The sequence below is a fragment of the Bos indicus genome, chromosome 17 (genome assembly GCF_029378745.1).
Source record: "Bos indicus isolate NIAB-ARS_2022 breed Sahiwal x Tharparkar chromosome 17, NIAB-ARS_B.indTharparkar_mat_pri_1.0, whole genome shotgun sequence".
NCBI lineage: Eukaryota > Metazoa > Chordata > Mammalia > Artiodactyla > Bovidae > Bos > Bos indicus.
Genome location: NC_091776.1, coordinates 40,435,876 through 40,449,571, shown reverse-complemented (window position 1 = coordinate 40,449,571; position 13,696 = coordinate 40,435,876). Strand labels below are relative to the sequence as shown.

Here is a 13,696-nt window from a genome sequence, read left to right as displayed (position 1 = left end):
GGAAGAAGCACAAGCTGGAATCAGGATTGCCGGGAGAAATATCAATAACCTCAGATATGCAGATGACACCACCCTTATGGCAGAAAGTGAAGAGGAACTCAAAAGCCTCTTGATGAAAGTGGAAGAGGAGAGTGAAAAGTTGGCTTAAAGCTCAACATTCAGAAAACGAAGATCATGGTATCCGGTCCCATCACTTCATGGGAAATAGATGGGGAAACAGTGGAAACAGTGTCAGACTATTTTTCTGGGCTCCAAAATCACTGCAGACAGTAACTGCAGCCATGAAATTAAAAGACGCTTACTCCTTGGAAGGAAAGTTATGAGCAACCTAGATAGCATATTCAAAAGCAGAGACATTACTTTGCCAACAAAGGTCCGTCTAGTCAAGGCTCTGGTTTTTCGTGTGGTCATGTATGGATGTGAGAGTTGGACTGTGAAGAAGGCTGAGCACCAAAGAATTGATGCTTTTGAACTGTGATGTCAGAGAAGAGTCTTGAGAGTCCCTTGGACTGCAAGGAGATCCAACCAGTCCATTCTGAAGGAGATCAGCCCTGGGATTTCTTTGGAAGGAATGATGCTACAGCTGAAACTCCAGTACTTTAGCCACCTCATGTGAAGAGTTGACTCATTGGAAATGACTCTGATGCTGGGAGGGATTGGGGGCAGGAGGAGAAGGGGACGACAGAGGATGAGATGGCTGGATGGCATCACTAACTCGATGGATGTGAGGCTGAGTGAACTCCGGGAGTTGGTGATGGACAGGGAGGCCTGGTGTGCTGCGATTCATGGGGTTGCAAAGAGTCGGACACAACTGAGCGACTGATCTGATCTGATAAATTTTTTTCTTAAATGAAGTGAGAAAACATATAGTATTTGTTTTTCTCTGACTTATTTCACTATGCCTAATACTCTCCAGGGCCATCCATGTTGTTACAAATGGCACAATTTAATTCTTTTTTTTATTAAGCTTGAGTAATATTCCATTGTGTTTATATACCACATCTTTTTTATTCATTCATCCATCAATGGCCTTTTAGGTTGCTTCCATATCATGTCTATTGAGAACAGCATTGGAATGAACATTGGGATATATATATCATTTTGGATTAGTGTTTTCACTCTCTTTGGATATATACCAAGGAGTGGAATTGCTGGATTGTATAGAAGTTCTGTTTTTAATTTTTTGAGGAACTTCCATACTATTTTACATTGTGGCTACACCAATTTATATTCCTATCAACAGTGTACAAGGGTTTCCTTTTCTCCACATCCCCACCAACATTTGTTATTTCTTGTCTTTTTGGTGATAGCCACACTGACAGGTGTGAGGTGATATCTCACAGTGGTTTTGATTTGCATTTCTCTAATGATTAGGGTTGTTGAGTATTTTTTCTTGTGCCTGTTGACCATCCATAAGTCTTCTTTGGAAAAACGAATACTCAGGTCTTCTTCCTATTTTTTAAACAGATTTTTTTTTATATTGAGTTGTATTTGTTCTTTATGTATCTTGGATATTTCCACTTGTCAGTCACGTCTTTTGCAAGTATCTTCTCCCATTCAGTAGTTACCTTTTATTTTGTCAATGGCTTCTTCTGCTGTACAAAAGCTTTTTAGTTTTATCAGGTATCACTTGTTAATTTTTGTTTCCCTAGGCTGAGGAAATAGAAACCAAAAAATATTGCTAACATTAATGTCAGAGGGTCTACTGCATATGTTTTCTTCTAGTTTTACAGCTTTAGGTCTGACGTTGAAGGTTTTAATCCATTTTTAATTTATTTTTGTATAAGGTATAATGTGATGTTCTATTTTTATTCTTTTCAGTGTACCTGTGCACCTTTCCCAACAATCACTTATTGTAGAGACTGCCTTTTTCACATTGTATATTCCTGCCTCCTTTGTCATACATTTAGTTCAGTTCAGTTCAGTCGCTCAGTTGTGTCCGACTCTTTGCAACCCCATGAATCACAGCACGCCAGGCCTCCCTGTCCATCACCAACTCCCAGAGTTCTCTCAAACTCACGTCCATTGAGTCAGTGGTGCCATCCAGCCATCTCATCCTCTGTCGTCCCCTTCTCCTCCTGCCCCCAATCCCTCCCAGCATCAGTCTTTTCCAATGAGTCAACTCTTCACATGAGGTGGCCAAAGTACTGGAATTTCAGCTTTAGCATCATTCCTTCCAAAGAACTCCCAGGGCTGATCTCCTTCAGAATGGACTGGTTGGATCTCCTTGCAGTCCAAGGGACTCTCAAGAGTCTTCTCCAACACCACAGTTCAGAGTACATCATGAGAAATGCTGGGCTGGAAGAAGCACAAGCTGAAATCAGGATTGCCGGGAGACATACCAATAACCTCAGATAAGCAGATGACACCACCCTTATGGCAGAAAGTGAAGAGGAACTAAAAAGCCTCTTGATGAAAGTGAAAGTGGAGAGTGAAAAAGTTGGCTTAAAGCTCAACATTCAGAAAACGAATATCATGGCATCCGGTCCCATCACTTCATGGGAAATAGATGGGGAAACAGTGAAAACAGTGTCAGACTTTATTTTTGGGGGCTCCAAAATCACTGCAGATGGTGATTGCGGCCATGAAATTAAAAGACGCTTCCTCCTTGGAAGGAAAGTTATGACCAAACTAGATAGCATATTCAAAATCAGAGACATTACTTTGCCAACAAAGGTCTGTCTAGTCAAGGCTATGGTTTTACCAGTGGTCATGTATGGATGTGAAAGTTGGACTGTGAAGAAAGCTGAGTGCCAAAGAATTGATGAATTAACCATAAATGTGTGGGTTTATTTTGGGGCTCTCTATTCTGTTCCATTGACTGTGTCTTTGTTTTGTGCTAGTGCCATACTGTTTTTTTTTTTAATTTTGTATTTATTTTTGGCTTTTCTGGGTCCTTGTTGTAGTGCATGGGCTTTTCATGCACGGGCTCTTCATTGTTGTGCATGGGCTTTCTCTAGTTGCAATGAACAGGGACTACTCTCTAGTTGCTGTATATAGACTTCTTCTCATGAAATGGCTTCTGTGTTGTGGAGCACGGAGGCTTCAGTAGGTGCAGCATGCAGGCTTAGTAATTGTGGTGCATGGGCTTAGCTGTTCCGTGGCATGTGGGATCTTAGTTCCCAGACTAGGGATTGAAAAAAATGTCCCCTGACTTGGCAGGTAGATTCTTTTATTTTTTTATTTATTTGTCTTTGCCAAGTCCTAGTGCAGCATGCAAACTCTTGGTTGCAGCATGTGGGATCTAATTCCTGGGCCCACTGCATTGGGAGCTCAGAATCTTAACCAATGGACCACCAGGGAAGTCCCAGCAGGTAGCTTCTTAATCACTGTAGTACCAGGAAAGTCCTCGTGCTGTTTTGATTATGGCAGCTTTGTAGTACAGTTGGAAGTCATGAAGTATGACACGTCCACTTCTGTTCCTCTTTCTCAAGATTGCTTTAGCTATTTGGGATCTTTTGTGGTTCCATACAAATTTTAGTATTTTTTGTTCTAGTTCTGTGAAAAATATCATGGGTATTTGGATAGGAATTGCATTGAATCTATAGATTGCACTGAGTAGTATGGACGTTTTGACAATATTAATTCTTCCAATCCATGAATATGGTATATCTTTCCATGTATTTGTATTATCTTCAATTTTTTTCATCAGTGTCTTACAGTTTTCAGAATACAGGTCTTTCACTTCATTGTTAGATTATTCCTAGGTATTTTATTCTTTTTGATTTGAGTGTAAGTGGGATGGTTTTCTTGATTTCATGTTCTGATAGTTCATAATTGGTATATAAAAATATACATCTGGTCCTGGACTTTTGTTGGGGGTTTTTAATCACAGATTCAATCTCAGTACTTGTAATTGGTCTGTTCAGATTTTCTATTCCTTCCTAGTTCAGTCTTGAGAGATTGTACCTTTCTAAGTATTTGTCCATTTCTTTTAGGTTGTCTGTTTTATTGGCATATTGTTTTTCGTAGTTGTTTTATGATCTTTGTATTTCTATGATGTCAGTTGTAACTTCTTTTTTATTTCTGATTTTATTGATTTTGATCCTCTTCCTTGTTTTTTTATGAGTCTGGTTAAAGCATTATCAATTGTGTTTCTCTTTTCCAAGAACCAGCTTTTAGTTTCATTGATCTTCTCTGTTGTATATTGAGTCTCTATTTCATTTATTTCTGCTCTGTTTTTTATGATTCATTTTTATGATTCATTTCCTTCTACTAATTTTGAATTTCGTTTGTTCTTTTTTCCATATATCCTGTATGTAGAGGTTGTTTATTTGAGATTTTTCTTATTTCCTGAGGTAAGCTTGTATTGCTGGGCTTCCCAGGTAGATCAGTGGTAAAGAAACTGTCTGCTAATGCAGGAAATTTAATTGTTCTGTTCTTCTTGATTTGATCCCTTCATTATTAGGTAGTAAGAGTCTTTGTCGCTTGTAACACTCTCCATTTTGAAGTCATTTGTCTGATATAAATATTACTACTCTGGCTTTCTTTTGATCTCCATTTGCATGGAATACCTTTTCCCATATTTTTCCTGATTCACTCTTATAAGATTTTATGTTTCTAGGAATGTATCCATTTCTTGTAGATGGCCCAATTTGTTGGCATATAACTGTTCGTAGTCTTCTCTGATGATTGTTTGTACTTATATGATACCAATTGTAACTACTTTGTCATTTCTAATTTTATCCATTTTGATTCCTCTCTTTTTTCTTGATGAGTCTGGCTAAAGATCTATCAATATTTTTTTCAAAAATAAACTCTTAATTTCACTGTTCTTTTCTATTGTTTTTAGTCTCTATTTCATTTCTTTCTTCTCTGACCTTTATTACGTCCTTCTTTCTACTAACTTAGGCCCATGTTTGTTCTTTTTCTAGTTCCTTTAATTAGAAAGTTAGGTTGTCTATTTGGAATTTTTTATTTCTTGAGGAGGTGATGAATCACTATAAACTTTCCTCTTAGAACTGCTTTTGCTGTAGTCCATAGATTCTGTAGGGTTGTGTTTCTATTTTTGTTCATCTTAAGATATTTTTATTTCCTCTTTGATTTCTTTGTTGACCCATTAGGTTTTTAGTAGCATGTTGTTTAATCTACTCATCTGTGTTTTTCCAGTTTCTTCCTGTAACTGGTTTCTAGTTTTATACTATTGTGGTTGGAAAAGATGCTTGATATGATTTCAGTCTTATTAAATTTATGAAGACTTGTTTTGTGGCCTAGCATGTGATTTATCCTAGAAAAGGTTATTTGCACATTTGAGATTATTAATCTTCTGTTTTTAATGGAATATTCTGTAGATATTTATTAAGTCCATCTGATATAATGTGTTACTTAAAGCCACTGTTTCCTTATTGATTTTCTGTCTGGATGATATAGCCATTGATGTGAGTGGGGTATTAATGTCCCTTACTGTCTTGTAATACTGTCAATTTCTCCCTTTATGTCTGGTAATATTTGCTTTATATATTTAGGTGCTTCTGTGTTAGGTACATATGTGTTTACAAATGTTATATATCCTCTTCTTGGGTTTACCCCTTTTCATTATATAAGTGCCCTTCTTTGTCTTTGGCTTCAGACTTCCCTTTAAAGTCTGTGTTGTCTGATATGTATATTGCTAACCCAGGTTTCTTTTCATCTACATGGAATATCCTTTTCCATCTCTTCATTTTCAGTATGTGTGACTCTTTGTTCTGAAGTGACTCTCTTGTAGATAGCATACAGATGGTGCTTAGTTTTTAACCCATTCAGTCACCCTATGTCTTTCTTCTGGCACATTTAGTCCATTTACATTTAAAGTGATCATTCACAGTTATGTACTTATTGCCATTTTGCTGCTTGTTTTCTGGTTGTTTTTATAGTTTTCCTTTTTGTCTTTTAGCATCTATCCTTGATTTTCTTTAGTGTTATGTTTGGATTCCTTTCCCTTTGTATTTTTGTGTGTATCTGTTGTTCGTTTATGGTTTGTAGTTTCCAATATATATATATATATATATATATATATATATATACATACACACACACACACGCACACACACACACACACACACACATATATATACTTTTTATTCTACATTTTATTATTTCCCTGTGAAGTTTCATTTTGATGTCTATTTTACAGCATTAACTGTTTAAGTTATATTTGATGTTTATTTTACAACTTTTGTCTTTTAATCTTCATATTAGTTCTTTTAAATAGTTGATCCACTGCCTTTTCTATATATTTACCTTTATCCATAAGATTTTTTTCCTCATATATATTATTTTTTTATTATGTCCTTCTTTTTTTCACTTGGAAAAGTCCCTTTGACAGTTCTTGTAAGGCTGGCTTACTAGTGATGAATTTTTAAATTTTTTTCTTCTTGGGAAACTCTTTGGTGCTCTTTCAATTCTGAATGATAACATTGCCAGGTTATAGGTATTTTTCTTTCAGCACTTTAAATACATCATGCCACTCGTTTCTGGCCTGCAAATTTCTTCTGAAAAATCAACTTGTAGGCAACTCTTTGTCTTTCTCTTGTTGCCTTTAAAATTCGCTCTGTATCTTTAACTCCTGCCATTTTAATTATTGTATGCCTTAGTGTGTATCTCTTTGAGTTCATTTTGTTTGGGACTTTATGTGCTTCCTGGATCTGGATATCTGATTCCTTCTTCAGGTGGAGGAAATTTTCAGCCATTGTTTAATCAAATACATTTTCCCCCTTCCTGTCTCTTTTCACCTTCTGGGACCCCTAATAATGCAAATATTTGTATACTTGTCTCAGAAGTCCTCTAAACTATCCTTATTTCTTAAAATTATTTTTTCTTCTTGCTATTCTAATTGGGTGATTTACACTATTCTGTCTTCCAAGTTCTTCTGTTATCACCCAATCTACCACTGATATCCTCTAGTGTATTAATTCAGAAAGGCAATGGCACCCCACTACAGTACTCTTGCCTGGAAAATCCCATGGATGGAGGAGCCTGAAGGCTGCAGTCCATGGGGTCGCTGAGGGTCGGGCACGACTGAATGACTTCACTTTCACTTTTCACTTTCATGCATTGGAGAAGGAAATGGCAACCCACTCCAGTGTTCTTGCCTGGAGAATCCCAGGGACGGGGGAGCCTGGTGGGCTGCCGTCTATGGGGTCACACAGAGTCAGACACGACTGAAGTGACTTAGCGGCAGCAGCAGCAGTGTATTAATTGCTCAAATAAATTACACTCAGTGTGTTGAAATTTTAATAATTCCATGCCGAGATGACCAGAGAGGAACACAGGTCAATATGATTATCAAGTAATTGCTTCATTTTTTCCAGAACATAAGAAATTTTTATTCCTGGAATACATAGCAATTTAAGGAACATTACCCCAAAGTGTGAGAGATGATAAGGCACTCTTGATATTTCAAAATAAGGTGCACCACACTCATTAGGATGGTTGTTCTCAAAAACAGAAAATAACAAGTACTGGTGAGGATGTAGAGAAATTAGAACTCTTGTACTTGTAGGAAAGTAAAATGGCACAGCTGCTATAGAAAACACTATGGTGGTTCCTCAAAAAATTAAACATAGAATTCCCATGGGACCCAGAAATTCTACTTCTGAATATATACCCAAAAGAACTGAAATTAGGGAACCATGCATTCACACACCCAAGTGCAAGGCAGCATTATTCACAGAAGCCAAAATGTGGAAATGAAACAACCCAAGTGTCCATCACTGGTCAATGCTTAAACCAAATATATTATATACACACAGTGGATTATTATTCAGCCTTTAAAGGGAGGAATTTCTTTTTTTTTTTTTTTTTCTCCAATTTTATTTTATTTTTAAACTTTACATAATTGTATTAGTTTTGCCAAATATCAAAATGAATCCGCCACAGGTATACATGTGTTCCCCATCCCGAACCCTCCTCTCTCCTCCCTCCCCATACCATCCCTCTGGGCCGTCCCAGTGCACCAGCCCCAAGCATCCAGCATCATGCATCGAACCTGGACTGGCAACTCGTTTCCCACATGATACTTTACATGTTTCATTGCCATTCTCCCAAATCTTCCCACCCTCTCCCTCTCCCACAGAATCCATAAGACCGTTCTATACATCAGTGTCTCTGATATATGCTACAATATGGATAGATTCTGAAGACATTATGCTATTGAAACAAGCCAGTCACAAAAGGACAAATACTGTATGATTCCACTTATATGAGGCAACTAGTGTAATCAAATTCACAAAGACAGAAATTTTGTGAATGCTGTTGTCAGGGATTAGGGGGAGGAAGGTATGGGGGGTTATTGTATAAAGGCACAGAGTTTCAGTGTGGAAAGACAAGAAAGCTTTGGAAATGGATGGTGGTGATGGTTCACAACAATCTGAATGTAGTCAATGCCACTGAACTGTACACTTAAAAATGGTTAAAATGGAAATTTTTATGTTATGTATAATTTCCACAATAAAAATGTATAAAATCCTGTTAACTATGCATATTGCAATATGCATTCATACTTTAAAAATTTATAAACATAAAACTTTAATTTTGCTTTTTCCCATGGTTAGTGGTGATAGTGCCTTACATTTTACAAGTACAAGAGGAAACATAACATAAATTAAATCATCAAGAAAATCTGAAGATTTGGTAGTTGCATATATACTACAGTAATTTTAAGATAAGTTTAGCCAAAGATGTTTTTATTGAAATAAATAGCTAGTCAAAAGCCTAAAAATGCATACCAGTTTTTCAAACCAAATAAATAGCAGAAATATATTAAGGATAAGTCTATATATTCTAAGAAATACATGCACTACCTAATAATTAAAGCACTTGCAAAGGTATGATTTAAATACTAAACAATATTGTTTTTCCTAAAATTGAATCATATCAGAGTAATATGTAATCACCTGGTTAAAAAAAAAAAAACAAAAACACATTTCTAGCTACTAGAATTCTTTTGTTGATATATTCAGGAGGTTACTTAGGCAGAAAACTGTTCCTTGAAATGTCAGTTCAGTTCAGTTCAGTCGCTCAGTTGTGTCCGACTCTTTGCAACCCCATGGACGGCAGCACACCAGGCTTTCCTGTCCATCACCAACTCCCACTACTCAAACTCATGTCCATTGAGTCAGTGATGCCATCCAACCATCTCAACCTCTGTCGTCCCCTTCTCCTCCTGCTTTCAATCTTTCCCAGTGTTAGGGTCTTTTCCAGTGAGTCAGTTCTTCATATCAGGTGGCCAAATTATTGGAGTTTCAGCTTCAGCATCAGTCCTTCCAATGAATATTCAGGACTGATTTCCATTAGGGTGGACTGGTTGGATCTCCTTGAAGTCCAAGGGACTCTCAAGAGTCTTCTCCAATACCACAGTTCAAAAGCATCAATTCTTTGGCACTCAGCTTTCTTTATAGTCCAACTCTCACATCCATTCATGACTACTGGAAAAACCATAGCTTTGACTAGACGGACCTTTGTTGGCTAAGTAATGTCTCCACTTTTTAATATGCTGTCTAGGTTGGTCATAACTTTCCTTCCAAGGAGTAAGCATCTTTTAATTTCATGGCTGCAATCACCATCTGCAGTGATTTTGGAGCCCAAAAAAATAAAGTCAGCCACTGTTTCCACTGTTTCCCCATCTATTTGCCATGAAGTGACAGGACCAGATGCCATGCTCTTAGTTTTCTGAATGTTGGGCTTTAAGCTAACTTTTTCACTCTCCTCTTTCACCTTCATCAAGAGGCTCTTTAGTTCTTCACTTTCTGCCACCACATAAGGGTGGTATCATCTGCATATCTGAGGTTATTGAATTTTTCCTGGCAATCTTGATTTCAGCTTGTGCTTTATCCAGCCCAGAATTTACATGATATACTCTGCATATAAGTTAAATAAGCAGGGTGACAATATACAGGGTGAAATGTCAGCACCCCCTCAAATACTAGCACCCTGGAAAAACATCCTGGAACTACATGTAGACTTGGTATTTGATTATGTGACATCAGGGGTGAAAAATTAAGACTAAAAAGACAGCTGGGGGAGAACTAAGGAAAAGACATTTACATACCTTGTAAACATCCACAGAAACTCAACGAATTTCATTTTTCTCTTCTAGGTACCATAACCTCTTGGGTAGTGATTTTTATTCTGCCTATCAACAGTGCTTTGAACCCGATTCTCTATACTCTTACCACAAGACCATTCAAAGAAATGATCCATCAGTTTTGGTATAACTACAGACAGAGAAGATCTATAGACAGCAAAGGAAGTCAGAAGACATATGCTCCGTCATTCATCTGGGTAGAAATGTGGCCCATGCAGGAGATGCCTTCTGAGTTAATGGAGCCAGTTCTTTTCGCAGATTCCTCTGAATTATCACTTATTTCTCAATCAACTAAACTCAACTCCTATTCATAATCAGTGGATACCAATTCTAAACAGAGAATACTGTGAGATGTTTCATGATGGATTTATGAGTATAAACTAAATGCCACAAAATAATTTATAATAATGGCTAAAATCAATTTGCTTAGAAGGACATGAGGTTATTTGGGAGAAAACAAAATGACTGATGCCCGTGTAAAGGGAAATAAATTATATTGATAATATGTATGTATTAGTACATATTTTGGGTAGGAAATTAAGAGAAATATATTTCAGAAAGATTCATTTGTTCTATTAGCATGCATTTACTGAGTACCCACTATGTGCATGGCACTGTGGTAAATTCCTGGGAGCAGATAGTAAAAAAATCTTGCAATGTTAAATTGTATAACTACAACAATATATTAATACAAAGACCACCTGCAACTTTTAGTGTAAGGTACAGCTTTGCCTGTCTTGAAACATAAGGATCATGGACACTTTTAAATAAAAGTTTAGTGTTTTCTAATAATCAATATATTAACATCAGAGAAAATGTCTCATTATTTGCAAAACATAGATATTTTGTTTTAAGAACTCATTTGACCTCTCTTCAAGTCTTCATACACTTGAGAGGCAATACACATTTATTCTTATGGAAAAAAAGATGCTCTGATAGTAACTCAAAACAGCACCTTTCTGTCAATTTCCTGCCCAGTTGTCTTTTTGCTTTAAATGAGCACCATTGTATGAGATTGTAAAAAAGGTGATAAAAGTATTGCAAAGGAATGAATCAGAAAAGCTAGAATGAGATAAGTGGAATAGAACTGAGAGTACAGAAATAAAACCCTCATATTTACAGTCAATTGATGTTAACAGATATGCTAAGATAATCAAATGGGGAAAGAACAGTCTTATCAATAGATTCCAGTACAACTGGATGTTACCATGCAAAAGAATGAATTTGGACCCCTACTTTATACTATATATAAAAATTTACTCAAAACAGATCAATGATATAAACATAACATACATCACTTAGAAGAAAATATATGGGAAATCTTCAAAACCTTGGATTTGACAGTGGATTTTTAGATATAACATGAAAAGCATGAGTAAGAAAAGGAAAAAATGGATAAACTGGACTTCACCTGAATCAAAAACTTTTGTGCATCAAAGAACATAAACAAACACAATGAAAAGACAACCTTCCAGAATGAAAGGACATTGTTACAAATCATATGTCTGAGAAGGGTGTAATGTCCAAAATATATAAAGAACTCTTACAACTCAACAAAAGACAAGCTACTCAATTTTTCAAATGGTCAAAGGACTTAAACAGATATTTCTTCAAAGGAGATATACAAATGGCCAATAAGCATGTCCAGTATCACTAACCATTAGGAAAATACAAATCAAAACCACTATAAGATAACACTGGGCCTACTGCTACTGCTAAGTTGCTTCAGTCGTGTCTGACTCTGTGTGACCCCATAGACGGCAGCCCACCAGGCTCCCCGGTCCCTGGGATTCTCCAGGCAAGAACACTGAAGTGGGTTGCCATTTCCTTCTCCAATGTATGAAAGTGAAAAGTGAAAGTGAAGTCGCTCAGTCATGTTCGACCCTTAGCAACCCCATGGACTGCAGCCTACCAGGCTCCGCCGTCCATGGGATTTTCCAGGCAAGAGTACTGGAGTGGGGTGCCACTGCCTTCTCTGACTAGGCCTACTAGGGGGTTACAATTTTTTTTTAAAAAATGGAAAATAACAAGCACTGGCAAGGATATGGTGACTGAAACCTTTCTACATTGCTGGTTTTGTTTGTGCATGCATGCTCAGTCATGTCCGACTCTTTGTGACCCTATGAACTATAGCCTGCCAGGCTCCTCTGTCCATGGAATTCTCCAGGCAACACTACTAGAGTGGGTCGCCATGCCCTCCTCCAGGGGATCTTCCTGACCCAGGGGTCGAACCTGCATTTCCTGAGTCTCTTGAATTGCAGGCAGATTTTGTACCCACTGAGCCACCTGGTGGCTGTCTGGGGAGGGCTTGCAAATAGCTGTGAAAAGAAGAGAAGCAAAAAGCAAAGGAGAAAAGGAGAGATATAAGCAGCTGAATGCAGAGTTCCAAAGAATAGCAAGAAGAGATAAGAAAGCCTTCCTCAGTGATCAATGCAAAGAAATAGAGGAAAACAACAGAATGGGAAAAACTAGAGATCTCTTCAGGAAAATTAGAGATACCAAGGGAACATTTCATGCAGAGATGGGCACAATAAAGGACAGAAATGATATGGACCTAACAGAAGCAGAAGATATTAAGAAGAGATGGCAAGAATACACAGAAGAACTATACAAAAAAGATCTTCACGACCCAGATAATCACGATGGTATGATCACTGACCTAGAGCCAGACATCCTGGAATGTGAAGTCAAGTGGGCCTTAGAAAGAATCACTATGAGCAAAGCTAGTGGAGATGATGGAATTCCAATTGAGCTATTTCAAATCCTGAAAGATGATGCTGTGAAAGTGCTGCACTCAATATGCCAGCAAATTTGGAAAACAGCAGTGGCCACAGGACTGGAAAAGGTCCGTTTTCATTCCAATCCCAAAGAAAGGCAATGCCAAAGAATGCTCAAACTACCGCACAATTGCACTCATCTCACACGCTAGTAAAGTAATGCTCAAAATTCTCCAAGCCTGGCTTCAGCAATATGTGAACCGTGAATTTCCTGATGTTCAAGCTGCGTTTAGAAAAGACAGAGGAACCAGAGATTAAATTGCCAACATCCGCTGGATCATGGAAAAAGCAAGAGAGTTCCAGAAAAATATCTATTTCTGCTTTATTGACTATGCCAAAGCCTTTGACTGTGTGGATCACAAGAAACTGTGGAAAATTCTGAAAGAGATGGGAATACCAGACCACCTGACCTGCCTCTTGAGAAATCTGTATACAGGTCAGGAAGCAACAGTTAGAACTGGACATGGAACAACAGACTGGTTCCAAATAGGAAAAGGAGTACGTCAAGGCTGTATATTGTCACCCTGCTTATTTAACTTATATGCAGAGTACATCATGAGAAACGTTGGACTGGAAGAAACACAAGCTGGAATCAAGATTGCCGGGAGAAATATCAATAACCTCAGATATGCAGATGACACACCCTTATGGCAGAAAGTGAAGAGGAACTAAAAAGCCTCTTGATGAAAGTGAAAGTGGAGAGCGAAAAAGTTGGCTTAAAGCTCAACATTCAGAAAACGAAGATCATGGCATCCGGTCCCATCACTTCATGGGAAATAGATGGGGAAACAGTGGAAACAGTGTCAGATTTTATTTTGGGGGGCTCCAAAATCACTGCAGATGGTGATTGCAGCCA

At 37.6% G+C, this 13,696-nt stretch overlaps 1 protein-coding gene across 2 annotated transcripts in view; it reads left to right on the top strand.

Moving 5' to 3' along the window:
• Positions 1 to 10,867, top strand: part of RXFP1 (relaxin family peptide receptor 1) — a 127,781-nt gene extending 116,914 nt beyond the window's left edge. For both annotated transcript variants that reach the window (XM_070769197.1, XM_070769195.1), the window contains one exon: positions 10,076 to 10,867. In XM_070769197.1, coding sequence (XP_070625298.1) covers positions 10,076 to 10,377 — 302 coding nt within the window. In that variant the 3' untranslated portion in view covers positions 10,378 to 10,867. The remainder of the gene's footprint in view (positions 1 to 10,075) is intronic.
• The last annotated feature ends 2,829 nt before the right edge of the window (positions 10,868 to 13,696 follow it).